This window comes from Beta vulgaris, chromosome 9 (genome assembly GCF_026745355.1).
Source record: "Beta vulgaris subsp. vulgaris cultivar EL10 chromosome 9, EL10.2, whole genome shotgun sequence".
In the NCBI taxonomy this organism is placed as follows: domain Eukaryota; kingdom Viridiplantae; phylum Streptophyta; class Magnoliopsida; order Caryophyllales; family Amaranthaceae; genus Beta; species Beta vulgaris.
In genome coordinates this window covers 35,159,235-35,171,880 of record NC_079210.1, presented here as the reverse complement: position 1 = coordinate 35,171,880, position 12,646 = coordinate 35,159,235, and the positions used below count along the sequence as shown (strand labels likewise).

The window sequence follows — 12,646 nt, the reverse complement described above, 5'->3', positions numbered from 1 at the left end:
GAACGGAGGTAGTATAATGGGACGGAGGAAGTAGTTAACTTAAAACTGAGGCAAATAGCTCACTCCACCAAATTAACAATTATTATCAATTGAACATTATACATTATTTTGAGATGAATATTCCAGTACCAAGTGTCTACACTCGACAAACAAAAAATTCCAAACAGGTCTGTACTGGCTAGGGAGCTAGGCTACTCAGCCTCTTGCATTTGACAAATTTCAGAGTAAAGCATATACATGAGCACATTAATACCGCTATTGTCCAGCAAATAACGTCTAAAAAAAGGATAAATCTACAATTTAACATAGTAAGAACACCCTCCTTGACATGATCCAAAATAAACGTAACAGTACATTGAATTTTCTTTTCTTTGAGCGGCAAACAGATAAGCTGATTCCACAGAGAAACACGTGTCCCCTTCATAAAAACTAAAAATCAGCAACTCCCCACTTATGGCAAAAGTTCATAACCCTAACAAGTACATTACACTTAAGGGTACCCTCCGAATATTACAACTTCTGACTATTACATGAACACTTTGACTACCCACATAGGAACAAACACAAAAAAAAAAAGGGAAAAAAAATTAAGGTATATGTGAATAAACCATTTTAGACATATCTCAAGAGTTCTAAAAGAATTTGAAGACAACAAACTAAACAAAGTGTGATGGCTGAGAGTATGAGAGCTTGAACTGAGGCAAACACCGCCATTTCCATCCTTACTCCTCTCTTCAGCTGGATGCAACGGGCTTTGACATCGCCTGCTTCACAGCCTCGGCATATGTCCTATGTTGGTATGTGAGGGTTGATTCCAGTAAGTCCCACAGAGATGTCTTAGGGTTCCAACCTGAAAATTTAATGGAATGAAGAAATGATCCTTCAAATTTTCTGCAGAAAAGAGATGAGGGTGGAAACAAATACAAATTAATTCCAGAAACAAGGTATAATACCAAGCTGTTTGTTGATGATGGTCATGTCTGGAATTCTCTTGTCGCTGTCGTCATATCCTTCACCGTAGAACTCCTTGGAGCTAACATCAATAGTGGGAGTTTCAATTTCCGATTCTCCACTTACCTTTGAGTAGACCTGCAAAAAAGAAAGTGGAGCAATTTCAACCTCATGATAATGGCAAGTTCAATATGAGCACATAAAAATCACTTCTATGATGCACGCATGGAAACACAAGCTTACCTTGGTCATCATCTCAGCAAGCTGTCGAACAGTAACTTCATTGTTAGGGTTGCCAACATTGAAGATGTGACCATTTGCTCTGGCTGGATTTTCCTGGATAAAGACATTATACTTCAGTAATTGCCTTTTCATGCAAAAGAACCTCAATAATATTTTCTGAAATTCATGGAAAGAACAGATCAGCTAGGACTTATATCAACATACAATCATCAAGAGTACAGCCTCAATGGCGTCTTTGATGTAAATGAAAGTTCTTTGGGATTCACCACCATCCACAAGCTTAAGTGGTTCACGACGCAATAGGTTCTGGAAGAGAGATACCGAGATACGCTGTTAATAAAAGAACCAAAAAAAGCACCAACATAAAAGCATATTGATAAAGACATACATTGCTGAAGCAGGCTAGAACCCTTGGGACACCTTCACTAGGGCCATCAATTCCAGGGATGAAATCCATCCTGGGGCCTATCCAGTTGAAAGGTCTGACAATTGTGAACTCAAGACCATTTTCAGCACCTTCCGCTGTAACATAGAAATATAAGAAAAAAATAAATTCAATGGGTTGAAAAATCAGGACTCTATAATTGGAATGCCCATGAGAAGGCAAAACTTGAGCGTAACATTACTTACCATAGACGAGCCTCTCAATCAATTGCTTTGCACACGCGTAGGACCACCTCTGTTTCTCAATGGAGCCAAAGATGCAGGGTGATTCATCTTCTTTGAGAATATAGTATGAAGGATCCTGCCACATCAAAATATGCATCAGTAAGCTGAAACAAGCCAATTGAAATTATAAAAGGAAGAGCTTGCATTGGTGATTGGACTAAACATGACAGCCTGTATCCTCAGGTACAATTAGATAACAAGTTATCTCAGCACTCAAGAGACGTTCATCTACGTTGCTCACTTCCATCAAATTCTACTTAAGTCAATATGCTTGAGCACCAAACATTCCTCAATAAACAAAAAACTACAGGACATATGGATGTAAACATCGTGGAATAAACTGCTTAATAAATACTTGAACTGATCGCGTTCAACTTGGAAACATAGGAAAGGAAAGGCAAAGACACTTGACAGTGTTTGGATGAGGTAATATATAGATGTGAGGAAAAGGAGAAGTGAGAGATCTATAATTCCTTGTCTTGATATAGAAATGAGTATATATCGTAAGGGAAATCGAGAAACCCAGTTTTTTTACCTCTTTGATAACCCAAAACGTTCCAGTATCGAAAATGATTTAAAGGAAGAACGTAAGCCCGTTCATTCTCTTCCCTCCCCTACCAACACACCATAAAAGGATGTGGCGAACAAATTCAACAAGTGACAATGTAAGTGCTCAATTTGAAAGCAGAAATACCGAATCAAAGATTTACTAGAAAAAAAGAGTAAAATCAGGAATTTACTGCCTCCAGAAACAAGGATATTGCCCATCAAAGAGCTACAATAGTTTAAGGCTAAAAATAAACAGGTGGCTGCAGCTTGGATACAAGACATAATTTACAAGATAAATCAACAGGTGGCTGCAGCTTGGACACAGGAAAATTTCTTCAAACTGAACTGACAGCTGGTTGCAGCTTAGGAAAACATCTTTCTTCGCACAGGAAGAAAATAAGGTCAACACGTGGCAATCTCAAGTGATCCATAGATACCAAATGTTATTATACTAGTATTGTCACACACTGACTAAAGTAAAGAGATAAGCATTCTAGCTGAAGTATATCTTGTAAACAAAGAACTAAATGGACAGGTGGTGAAAAGTAATAACAGGCAAGGGAAACCAAATAAGTTGTTCAAGCAAGCGCCACTTTGCTTGAAATAGTTGATAAAGCAGCACAAAGAAATTAAGAGGATTAGGAGGAACTGCTGTAAATCCCACTCATAACTAAAGGAAGTAACTTAGGAGATGTTTGGTATAATCAATATAAACGGAATGGAAAAGGATTTGGATGAGTGGAAATGAAAATAATAATTGTGACATTTAATAGGTGCTTGGTATCCTGGTGGAAAGACAATAATTGAGAGGTTTATGATGGAGGAAGGATACGTAATTTGTTTCCATTAGTTTGATAAAGGTAAAAAATGGGAGGATTACGTTTCCCTCCGGAAGCAATATTTATAAATTAACACTCATACCAAACCATTAGAAATGGAAACGCTTATTTGAACCCGTTTCCTACCTCAAAACTTTTCCCATACCAAACACCCTCTTAAATGCCAACAGGAAGCAAAGTATCATACATCACAAGCATTAGTAGGAACAACATGACTTTCTCCATGTTCACATCCAGACGTAGTTAAGTGACTTAAGAAAAACTAGTTGTAGTTTAAATATCCATTTGTTCATCCAAAAACAATGTATTTGCCCAGATGCCTAAAGCCATTCAAATGAAGAAACCACATTATTATAGTCAACATAATGAAACAAGAGAGATTTACCATTCATGCAATCCAACTATCCAAGGAAAGAAACATATAAGGGGGATAATATCCATTCTTTTTTTTTTCATTCTCTTGTAATAAAGTTGATGATGCATGAGTCATGACATGATCAAAAATAAAAATAAAAAATGATGTCCCAATAAAGTTAAACTATATGCTCAGTCACCAAGTACCACAATATCAAAACAATTCAAAGTTCAAACTAGCATGATATAATCAGAACAGTAGCACCAGCAAACAGATCCATTCCATCTTGCACAAGTGAGCCATGCATTGTATCTAAAAAACTAATAATTATTCAACATTACTATATCTACGAATCATCTTATTGCAGAATTGCTCAAAAGAATTGCTATATTTCAACATGCGACTAATACAATAACACTTAGTAGGAATACTTCACCCAAAGTTTAGACGTTACAGCTTTCCACAATGCATATAAAGGATCACAAACATAAATTGTATAGACATACAGAAATTATACTGCAATTGCTAGAAAATAACCTATGTGTTTTCTTCGTCTCATAATATATTACAACACGCAAATATATGGCATAACCTACTTTGCAGGAGCATATAGCTTGGAAGATTTTAGAAGAAACGGAAAGAGGTCAAAGATGACCTAGATAGAGGTTGCTGGGAACGATAGGAAGATCTAGGAAAAGGAAGCTCAGAGATAAAATCTTCATTTATGTAACCAACCCGACCTATTAAGGCTATGACGTTGTTGTTGTAGAGAATCCTAACTTATAGCTAAGAAAAATACCTTAAGCTTAATGACATTAACTAACAAATCTGATACAGTCATTGTTGTAATGAGTGATAAGTAGTATTCTTAAATTGTCATACAAAAACAAATCATCTTATTTTATACAACTACAGCACCTCCAAGAGTCCAAGTATTATATTCCCACAAGTCAATTCACACAACTTTGACAACAAAAAAGCGTCCAAGCAAATAAAAAATTAAAAAAAAGCCTTTTTGAATTGAAAAAGCGTCTTCAAAAAGCTACTCCATGATACAACAGAAAAGAAGAACACAGATCTGCATCAAAAACAGGTTTTGTTTCGTTAGAAAGCTAAAGTTTACCTGGCGCAAAGGGCTGTCCTTAGGAAGGAAGCTACCAATAGTTTTTCCATACACTTCACAAGTAGAGAAGTGAATGAGACGCTTGTTGTTCTCCGAACAGTACTTAACCTAAAAACAAATCATCATTACATAAATCAATGTCATAAAAATCAACATCACGTAGATTTCATGATCATCAAAAAAGAAGAAAAAGTCGATATCCATACCACTGGCAACGCATCAATGAAATTGCTGTAGATTGTGTCAAGAGGACGTGTGTTGTAGTCAGCAGGAGTACAGATCGCTGCCAAATTAATCGTCTAGCACAAAATAAAACACAAAATTAAGCACAAATCTAACCGCCGACACCAAAATTAACTGAAAATTAAACACTCAGCAACTTCAAAACATCGAATGATCCTCCAAATCACATTAATCAAGCACAAAATTCACAGTATATGAAAGCATCGGAGCTTTAAAACATCAAATCAGTCACCGAAATCACATCAATCAAGCATACATGTGACACCGACACCGTAATTTACGAAAAATGAAAGTAATGCCACTTCAAATCACCGAAATATTCAACGAAACCGCATCAATCAAGCACCGACAGCACAAAATTCACGAATCGAAGAAAATAAACTATCGCAAACTTCATAAACATGAATCATTCACCAAAACACCGAAATTCAACCATAAAATCAAACAAAAAAAAAGGAAAAGAGGAAGTAAATGCAATACCAGATCCGCCATCTTGATAAGGCCTTCAAGACGAGAATCATGCTTGATGTTAATACGGTGGAACTGAATGCGATCACCATAAGGAAGAGAAGAAGGTTCGAGAAGATGCTTGATCTTGTCATTGTAAACATCAACAGCAAGAACTTTGTGAGGAGTTTCAGACATAAGCTTCTCACAAAGATGAGAGCCGATGAATCCTCCAGCACCAATCATACAAATAGTAATCGGCTTAATAGGATTTCCGTCAAGATCTACTCTCGTAGAAGACGCCATTGTCGATTCGTTTCTCTCTCTAACAAAGCTTTCTCTCTCTAAAAATTGATTATAGGATTTTCTCTCTCCTCTGTGTGAGTGGGGAAAAGGGAGGAAGAGAGTAATCTTATTGAAGTGCCAAAAGAAGGAAATGCGAAAGAGAGAAAGGGTGGAATGGGAAATGATAAAAGGGGCGGTGGGGAATTATTTAAAGGCAAGTGAGTCAGAGTGAGAAATGAAGCTTGAGGTGTGGGGTCCACTTCTTTCTAGCTTTTAAATTTAATTTTATTTTTTTAAACTATACTCGCGCTTTTAGCTTGGAATAGCTCACTCGCTGTCTTTGTCAGCCGCGGAGTTGGCCACTTGGCCTGCTCATTTGGACAAGTCGGTGCGGGCTTTTCTATGGGCGGGTCGGGTCACGTGTGGGCCGGGCTAGGGTCACTGGATCAGGGATAACTATAAAGCACGTCCAATTAACTATCGGATGGCTGATTTCAAGTAATCTCTATTATATAAGGGAGGGGAGTAAAGGTGTCCTCTTTTGAAATGTCTTTTTTGTCCCCCTTTTTCTTTCTAAATTACAAAAGGAATGTCAAAATCAAAATCGATACTCAAAGAAGACTACCGAAAATTAACTCACTCACAAATCACTTAAAAAAAAAGAAACTTTACGAATCACTTATACAATTGAGAAAATCACATTACAAAAATCACGCAAATCACTCAAATAATCAAGAAACTTTATTAGAACTTAAATTAACATACAAACTAAAACTAATAACCTAGCACATCAATACATACAAAAACATTTACAAAAATTTACTTACAAATCACTATTCTCAAGAACCATTCACAATCAATGGTGGGTCATGATAAAAAAATAGAGGTGTATTTATAGTGAAATCAGAATTTAGAAGTTAGACAAGGAAAAAAATATTTACTTTTTTATAGTGTTTCCTATATATAATGAAACTTTTATATATATTTGGACCTATCTTTTTCTATTATATGATAGCGATTAATTATCAAGGTAAAAAGGTTTATGTAAAATATCATTCAAGAATTAAAGTACAACATATCTCTATTATATAAGAGAAGGGAGAAGCTATGGTTTCCCCGAATGAAGAGACTATGTTACCCCCTTCCCATTATAAATTACAAATTCACTTACAAACCAAAGGGGGCTGCAAACAAAAATACCAAAAATATAATTATAACAATCACTCACAAGTCAACTAAAATCCTAAAATTGCATATTTTACGTTATGCAAATCACTAAAATGAGTAAACTTTACAAAAACTTAAAAATTCACTTACAAACTACAACCTATGAAAAATTGACTTGAAATCAAAGTGTCCACTTTCTTTACAATTTATGAAGTATTGTACTTAAATCAAAAATCAACTAAAAAATTATAATATTAGAAATCATAAATAAATTCAATAAAATTTCTATTTTGTTCATAGAATTTAACTTTGAAAAAAAAAAAACAAAAAGAACGGGGAGAGACTTAAGTGACAAAAACTAAAGCATTCAAATTTTTTAACCAAAAACAATTATACTTCGCATGTCTAATGTTCAAATTTTGACTCTTATGCCGAATAAAATCGAGTTTCTATTTCGAAAAAAATTCAAGCACGCATCGCGTGCAAAAAATTCTAGTTTTTTATTATTAGAGAGCGTTTGGTTAGGGGTTTCAAGAAAAGAAAAGGAAATTAAGTTTCTTGTTTCTCTTTGTGAGTGTTTAATTAGTATTTTTTCTCAAACTATTTACCCTTTTTTCCTTTTAGGATTACCCCACTCCCGCTTAAATTGATTCCCCACCATCCCCAAGGTTTGACATTACCCCATATCCCTCTACCATCATACAATTATTATTACATATTGTGAAGGCATTTCTCTTTTTTTTGGTGGATTATTTGATTTTTTAGAAATAGAGTATTTTTAGTGATGAAGGCATTTCTCCCCGCCGAACTAGTTTTCAAATTAATAAGTTTTTTTGTAGCTGGATCGATACAGATTGTGAAGACTTTGAACATCCCTCCCTTTCTCTCGTTTCTAAGAATTATGCCTCTAAACCTCCCAGATCTAGTTGGAACCTTATTTGATCTTCCCCTCCCCCTAGTTTTTTCAAACTGAATTTTGATGGGTCTAAGGTCAGCAATGGTGCTGTTTCCCTTGGTTTTTTCATTCGAAACAGTGTGGGTGATGTGCTTCTTGCGGGTGGTAAAGTTTTGGGCTTTCATGTGTCTATAATTCAGGTCGAGGCTTGGGCCCTTAGGGAAGGGGTTAAGGCTGCTCTCTCCCTGGATATCTCTCATCTCATTATTAAAGGAGATAATCTAGGAGTCATTAATTCTATGAAAAAGTCTTGGCAAATTTCGTGAGAAATTTCTAACATTGTTTCTGAAGCTGGTGCTGATGTGTCTCGTGTTCTTGAGTGCAAGTTCATTCATTGTTTTCGCGAAGCTAATCATGCAACGGACTTTACGCTAGGAAGGTGCACGGCTATCCTTCCATATTGTATTGGTTCCCTCCCTATTGAAATGATTTCTCTCTTATCATCCGTAAGGATGTTTTAGGGTGGCCTCCGGATTAAGGGTCAAGTATAAGTCTGTTTTCCGTATAAAAAAATACAATTATATTACAGATTTTTCACCGGGTACCTTTGAGGTTTTACGAAATTCATGAGGTAACCCTACCACTTAAAAAATTCATTGGGTACCCTTTAAGTTTGCATATAATGTACCAAACACCCTCAATAACTTACTATCAGGGCCGTCTTGGTGATTTATGGGGCCCTGTTCTAAAATCGAAATTGGGCCCTATACATTTATATGTTTATTTTCAACATAACAAATATCTTTTTTAACACTAAAATTTTCAAATTTTTATTCAAATCAATAATAGTAAATCAATACAAATTAAACTTTATAACAACCTTCTATCTAAAAAGTGCGGTTCTAGTTGCATTTTTTGAAGCAAAATTATCAATTAAATCTTCATAATCTACTTTTTCCAAAAGATCATTCTCAATTGCTATCAACGCTAATCTATTAAGTCTCTCTTGTAACATTGTTGAACGAAGATATGACTTCAATAGCTTCAACTTTGAGAAACTTCTTTCTGCAGATGCAACAGTTACAAGAATAGTCAACAAAATTCTATAAGCAACACTGGCATTAGGACACCAATAAAAATCTTTCACTAAGTTCAAAATGTCAAGAGGTCCCTTTATGTCGTCGGACAAAATTTCTCTAACCAACTTCAACTCCACAAATAATTCATTCCCATCAATATCAGATTGATCATTAGATTTCAGTGCATTTTCAAGTTTAATACATGAAGACTTTAAACTCAAATCATCCAATAACTTCAAATTATGAGAAGTGAATAAGAAACCAAATATACTTTCATATTCCTTAAATTGCTCAAACCTCTTATTAAGAGAACTGATTGCTTGATCAACAATGTAAAGAAAGTAACTAATCCTAAAGGATTCTTGTGCAGATAATGGAGCATTTGATGATGTGCTTGGATTTTCATCAAAATGTTTTTTTCTTCGAATTTCACGCTTTTGAGGAAAAATATGATCAATATCCATTTCCACTACAAGTTTTTTAGCACTATCCAAGGCATCTTCAAAACCATTCTCTCTATACTTCTCAAAAAAAACAAATCAAACCCTTTATTTTTTTCATAGCCACATCAATTTGCATATCCTTTGATTGTAAAAGTTTGCTTACCGAATTAATTGCACATAATATGTCAATACCAAATTATTATTGCAATTAAAAACTCAAAATCACCAAGCTCATTATTTGGTAAGGATTTAGCTTCACTTTTTATTTTGAAATCATTATCACAATCACCTACTTCAAGCAAAGCTTCTCTTAAGTCTGACATTTGGAATCTAATAGCCTCAACACTTTCTAACCGACTCTCCCAACAAGTAGAGGATAAAGATTTAGGAGTTCTTTTTTTCACATTGTCTTTCAAAATTTGTCATCTCTTAGTAGAAGCTGCAAAAATTGTATATATGCGTTAAATAACTCCAAAAAAATCTCTAGCTTTACTACACGAGTTGGTCATGTCACATAATGTCAAGTTTAGGTTATGACAACCACAAGAGGTATAAAAAGCTCTAGAATTCAAATCCAACAATTTCTTTTGAACTCCTTGGTGTTTGCCTTTCATATTTGATCCATTATCATAACCTTGGCCTCTCACATCGATTACATCAAGATCAAGATTTTTCAACTCATTTATTAAAATATCAAAAAGCCTTGTCTAGTTGTATCATTTACATTTAAAAATCCTAAGAAAGATTCCTCAATGAAAACAGGATTTGCAGAAACATTGACATATCTCAATATCAAAGTCATTTGTTCTTGATGGCTAACATCAGGAGTACAATCAAGTATCACTGAAAAGTATTTTGCTTGTTTAATTTGCTTAATAATTTCAGTTTTAATTGCGGAACCAAGTAAATGTATCAACTCATTTTGGATGGTATGACCAAGATAATGATATTGAGTCTCATTATTAGTAATACGCTTGACATGTTCTTGGACAATTGGGTCAAACTCTGCCAACATCTCAATTAAACCCAAAAAATTACCATTACTTTTTTGGTAGAGTTTCCCATTAGAACCACGAAATGCTAAATTATGTTTAGCCAAGAATTTGATAACGGAAATAATTCTTTGCAACACTTTTTTCCAATGATCCTTTTCTTGCTCAATTAATCTTTGAGTTGTCTTATCAATAGTTTGATTCTTTTGAAATCTTAGACGCAACTCATACCAAGTGGTCATATTTTTAAAATGATCCATGCTTGTCTCATGTTCTTTAAGTCTTATGCCAACATGACCCCAATCAGAAAAGCCTTCATTTGTTAATTGACCCCTACCAATTCCTTTTCTATATAATTTGCAACAAAAACAAAAAACCCTATCAAGCTCTTTTGAATAAACAAGCCAATCCCTATCACATTTCTCACCATTTGATAAAACTCTAGTATATAAATTAGCGGTAAATCGCCCAGAGAATTTATCTTTAGGAACTTTCACAATAGAATAATCTCTTTTAGGTCCCTTTTGCACTAGTAGATCAATCATTTTCGAATTGAGACCATCCCAAACTCTTGGATCATATACATCAGGCATATAACTAGGTTCACATGGATCGACATTATCATTATGCATATTATCAACATTTTCACCATTGACATTATCATTCTCAATTGGCCCATCATCAACATTAGGAGTATAATTAGGCACATTACCAAAAGTATGATTATCATTAGGTACATTATTAACACTAGGATTACCATTAGGCATATCATTGATATCATTAGTCACAATAGGCACATCATGGACATGTTCAACATCAATATCATTTTCAAGATGTATTGGAGATTCAACATGAACATGAACATTTTCATTTTCAGCATGAACATCAACATTTGCATTTTCAACATGAACATGAACATTTTGATTTTCAACATTATCATTAGTAACTTGTGATTCTTTGATGATGAATTTATCAAGAGCTCCTTTTTGAGACGCAATTAACAATTCCATTTTTTTTCCTTTTCTTACGCTTTTCATATCCAGAATCATATTTTCTAGTATTAGGGGCCATTATTTATAAGATCATAGAAGATTTCAGCAATTTAACAATTAAATAAGAGTTTCGAATGGATTGATATAACCTGGAGAGATGAAGTTTATAACAATAATATCCTTTCGAAATCAACTCTGTTCCAGGCTTTTCTCCTTCTTCCTAAATACATATCATAAGACATGAGTTGTAAGTTACAAACTAATATAACGCAGGTATATATTTCAGGCAAAACAATAGTATTCAACTTTACCAATTCAATGATATGGAAATCAGAAATATTACAAAGGTTGTCAGTTTCGAATGTCAATCTCCAATGTAATTTTGGACTTACTTTCATTACTTTCAAAGCAAATGATTAAGAATCAAGATTTAAGAGATAAAATCACAAACACTACTTACATATTACGCCTGCAATTGGATCCCTTGTTGATTCCACTAACAACCTAAATACAACAATGAGCGAGTTGGTTAGTCATTTAGTTGCTATTATAAGAATAGTTATATTCACAATTCCTAGAACCATGAGTAATACTAGCATCAAACAATCAGACCAAGAAAATAAAGCCCCATAAAATGCCAATTGAAAAGAAAGCACCAAGAATGAACATAGAGACAATAGAGTACTAGAGTAGACTCATAGGCAGTTTCTGTCCCAATAAACAATATTGCAAAATCGTTAAATCGGTAAATGAAGCAATATGTGGATGCGTTTTAAGCGGAAATCGGTAAATGACTACTAATCAGGCCCGTAACAAGGGGTGTGCAAAGTGCCCCTTTGCACAGGGCCCCAATCTGAAAATTTAAGTTAGAGGGCCCAAAGGAAAGTCTAGCACACTACTTTGTGCTCTTTCACTTTTCAATCTTCACGCTGCCTTCAATTTTCACGCCACAAATTAAGAAACTTTCCTCAAACTCCTCCCTCTATCTTCATTCACGCTTCAATCTTCACGATTCACCTTCCTCAATCTTCATTCACGCTTCAATCTTCATGATTCACCTTCCTCAATCTTCAATTCTTTCAAATTTCTTTGATTCTTCATCAATTTCTTCTCGATTTTTAGGGCTCTTCATCAATTCTATCTATTATCTATGGAAAGTTGGAGGTTTTTCCTCTCTCTAACGGGAAAAAAATTATTTTTGTCCAATTTGAGATTTTCATTCATTATCAATGGCAAGCAAAAATTAATCTTGATTTCTTCTAATTTCTTCATCTCAAACGGCTAATATTTGAGAGGTACATATAAAGGAGGAATTTTCAAGGTTCTTAATCATCTACATCTTAATTTTCAATCGGGATTCATTGAAGATTTGAA

At 34.5% G+C, this 12,646-nt stretch overlaps 1 protein-coding gene and 1 pseudogene across 1 annotated transcript; both read right to left on the bottom strand.

Annotated features, from left to right (window-relative positions):
• Positions 1 to 329: 329 nt before the first annotated feature.
• Positions 330 to 5,891, bottom strand: LOC104903606 (UDP-D-apiose/UDP-D-xylose synthase 2). The gene is made up of 9 exons (XM_010691673.4): positions 5,453 to 5,891; positions 4,936 to 5,028; positions 4,730 to 4,837; positions 1,825 to 1,939; positions 1,583 to 1,716; positions 1,399 to 1,500; positions 1,195 to 1,287; positions 954 to 1,089; positions 330 to 850 (listed from the first exon to the last, which is right to left on the bottom strand). Exons 1-9 carry the CDS (start codon positions 5,723 to 5,725, stop codon positions 735 to 737), a joined length of 1,170 nt encoding a protein of 389 aa, XP_010689975.1. The 5' UTR covers positions 5,726 to 5,891; the 3' UTR covers positions 330 to 734.
• A 2,758-nt stretch (positions 5,892 to 8,649) lies between these two features.
• Positions 8,650 to 11,290, bottom strand: LOC104892084 (uncharacterized; annotated as a pseudogene).
• Positions 11,291 to 12,646: the final 1,356 nt, after the last annotated feature.

What these genes read in the sequence shown, in the direction of transcription:
- LOC104903606 (XM_010691673.4), bottom strand. Translation starts at nt 5,725, where the DNA reads ATGGCGTCTTCTACGAGAGTAGATCTTGACGGAAATCCTATTAAGCCG. An exon ending in TTGCTGAGATGATGACCAAG is followed by an intron (nt 1,090 to 1,194) that starts GTAAGCTTGTGT and finishes TCTTTTTTGCAG; the next exon opens with GTCTACTCAAAGGTAAGTGG. An exon ending in CATCATCAACAAACAGCTTG is followed by an intron (nt 851 to 953) that starts GTATTATACCTT and finishes TTAAATTTTCAG; the next exon opens with GTTGGAACCCTAAGACATCT.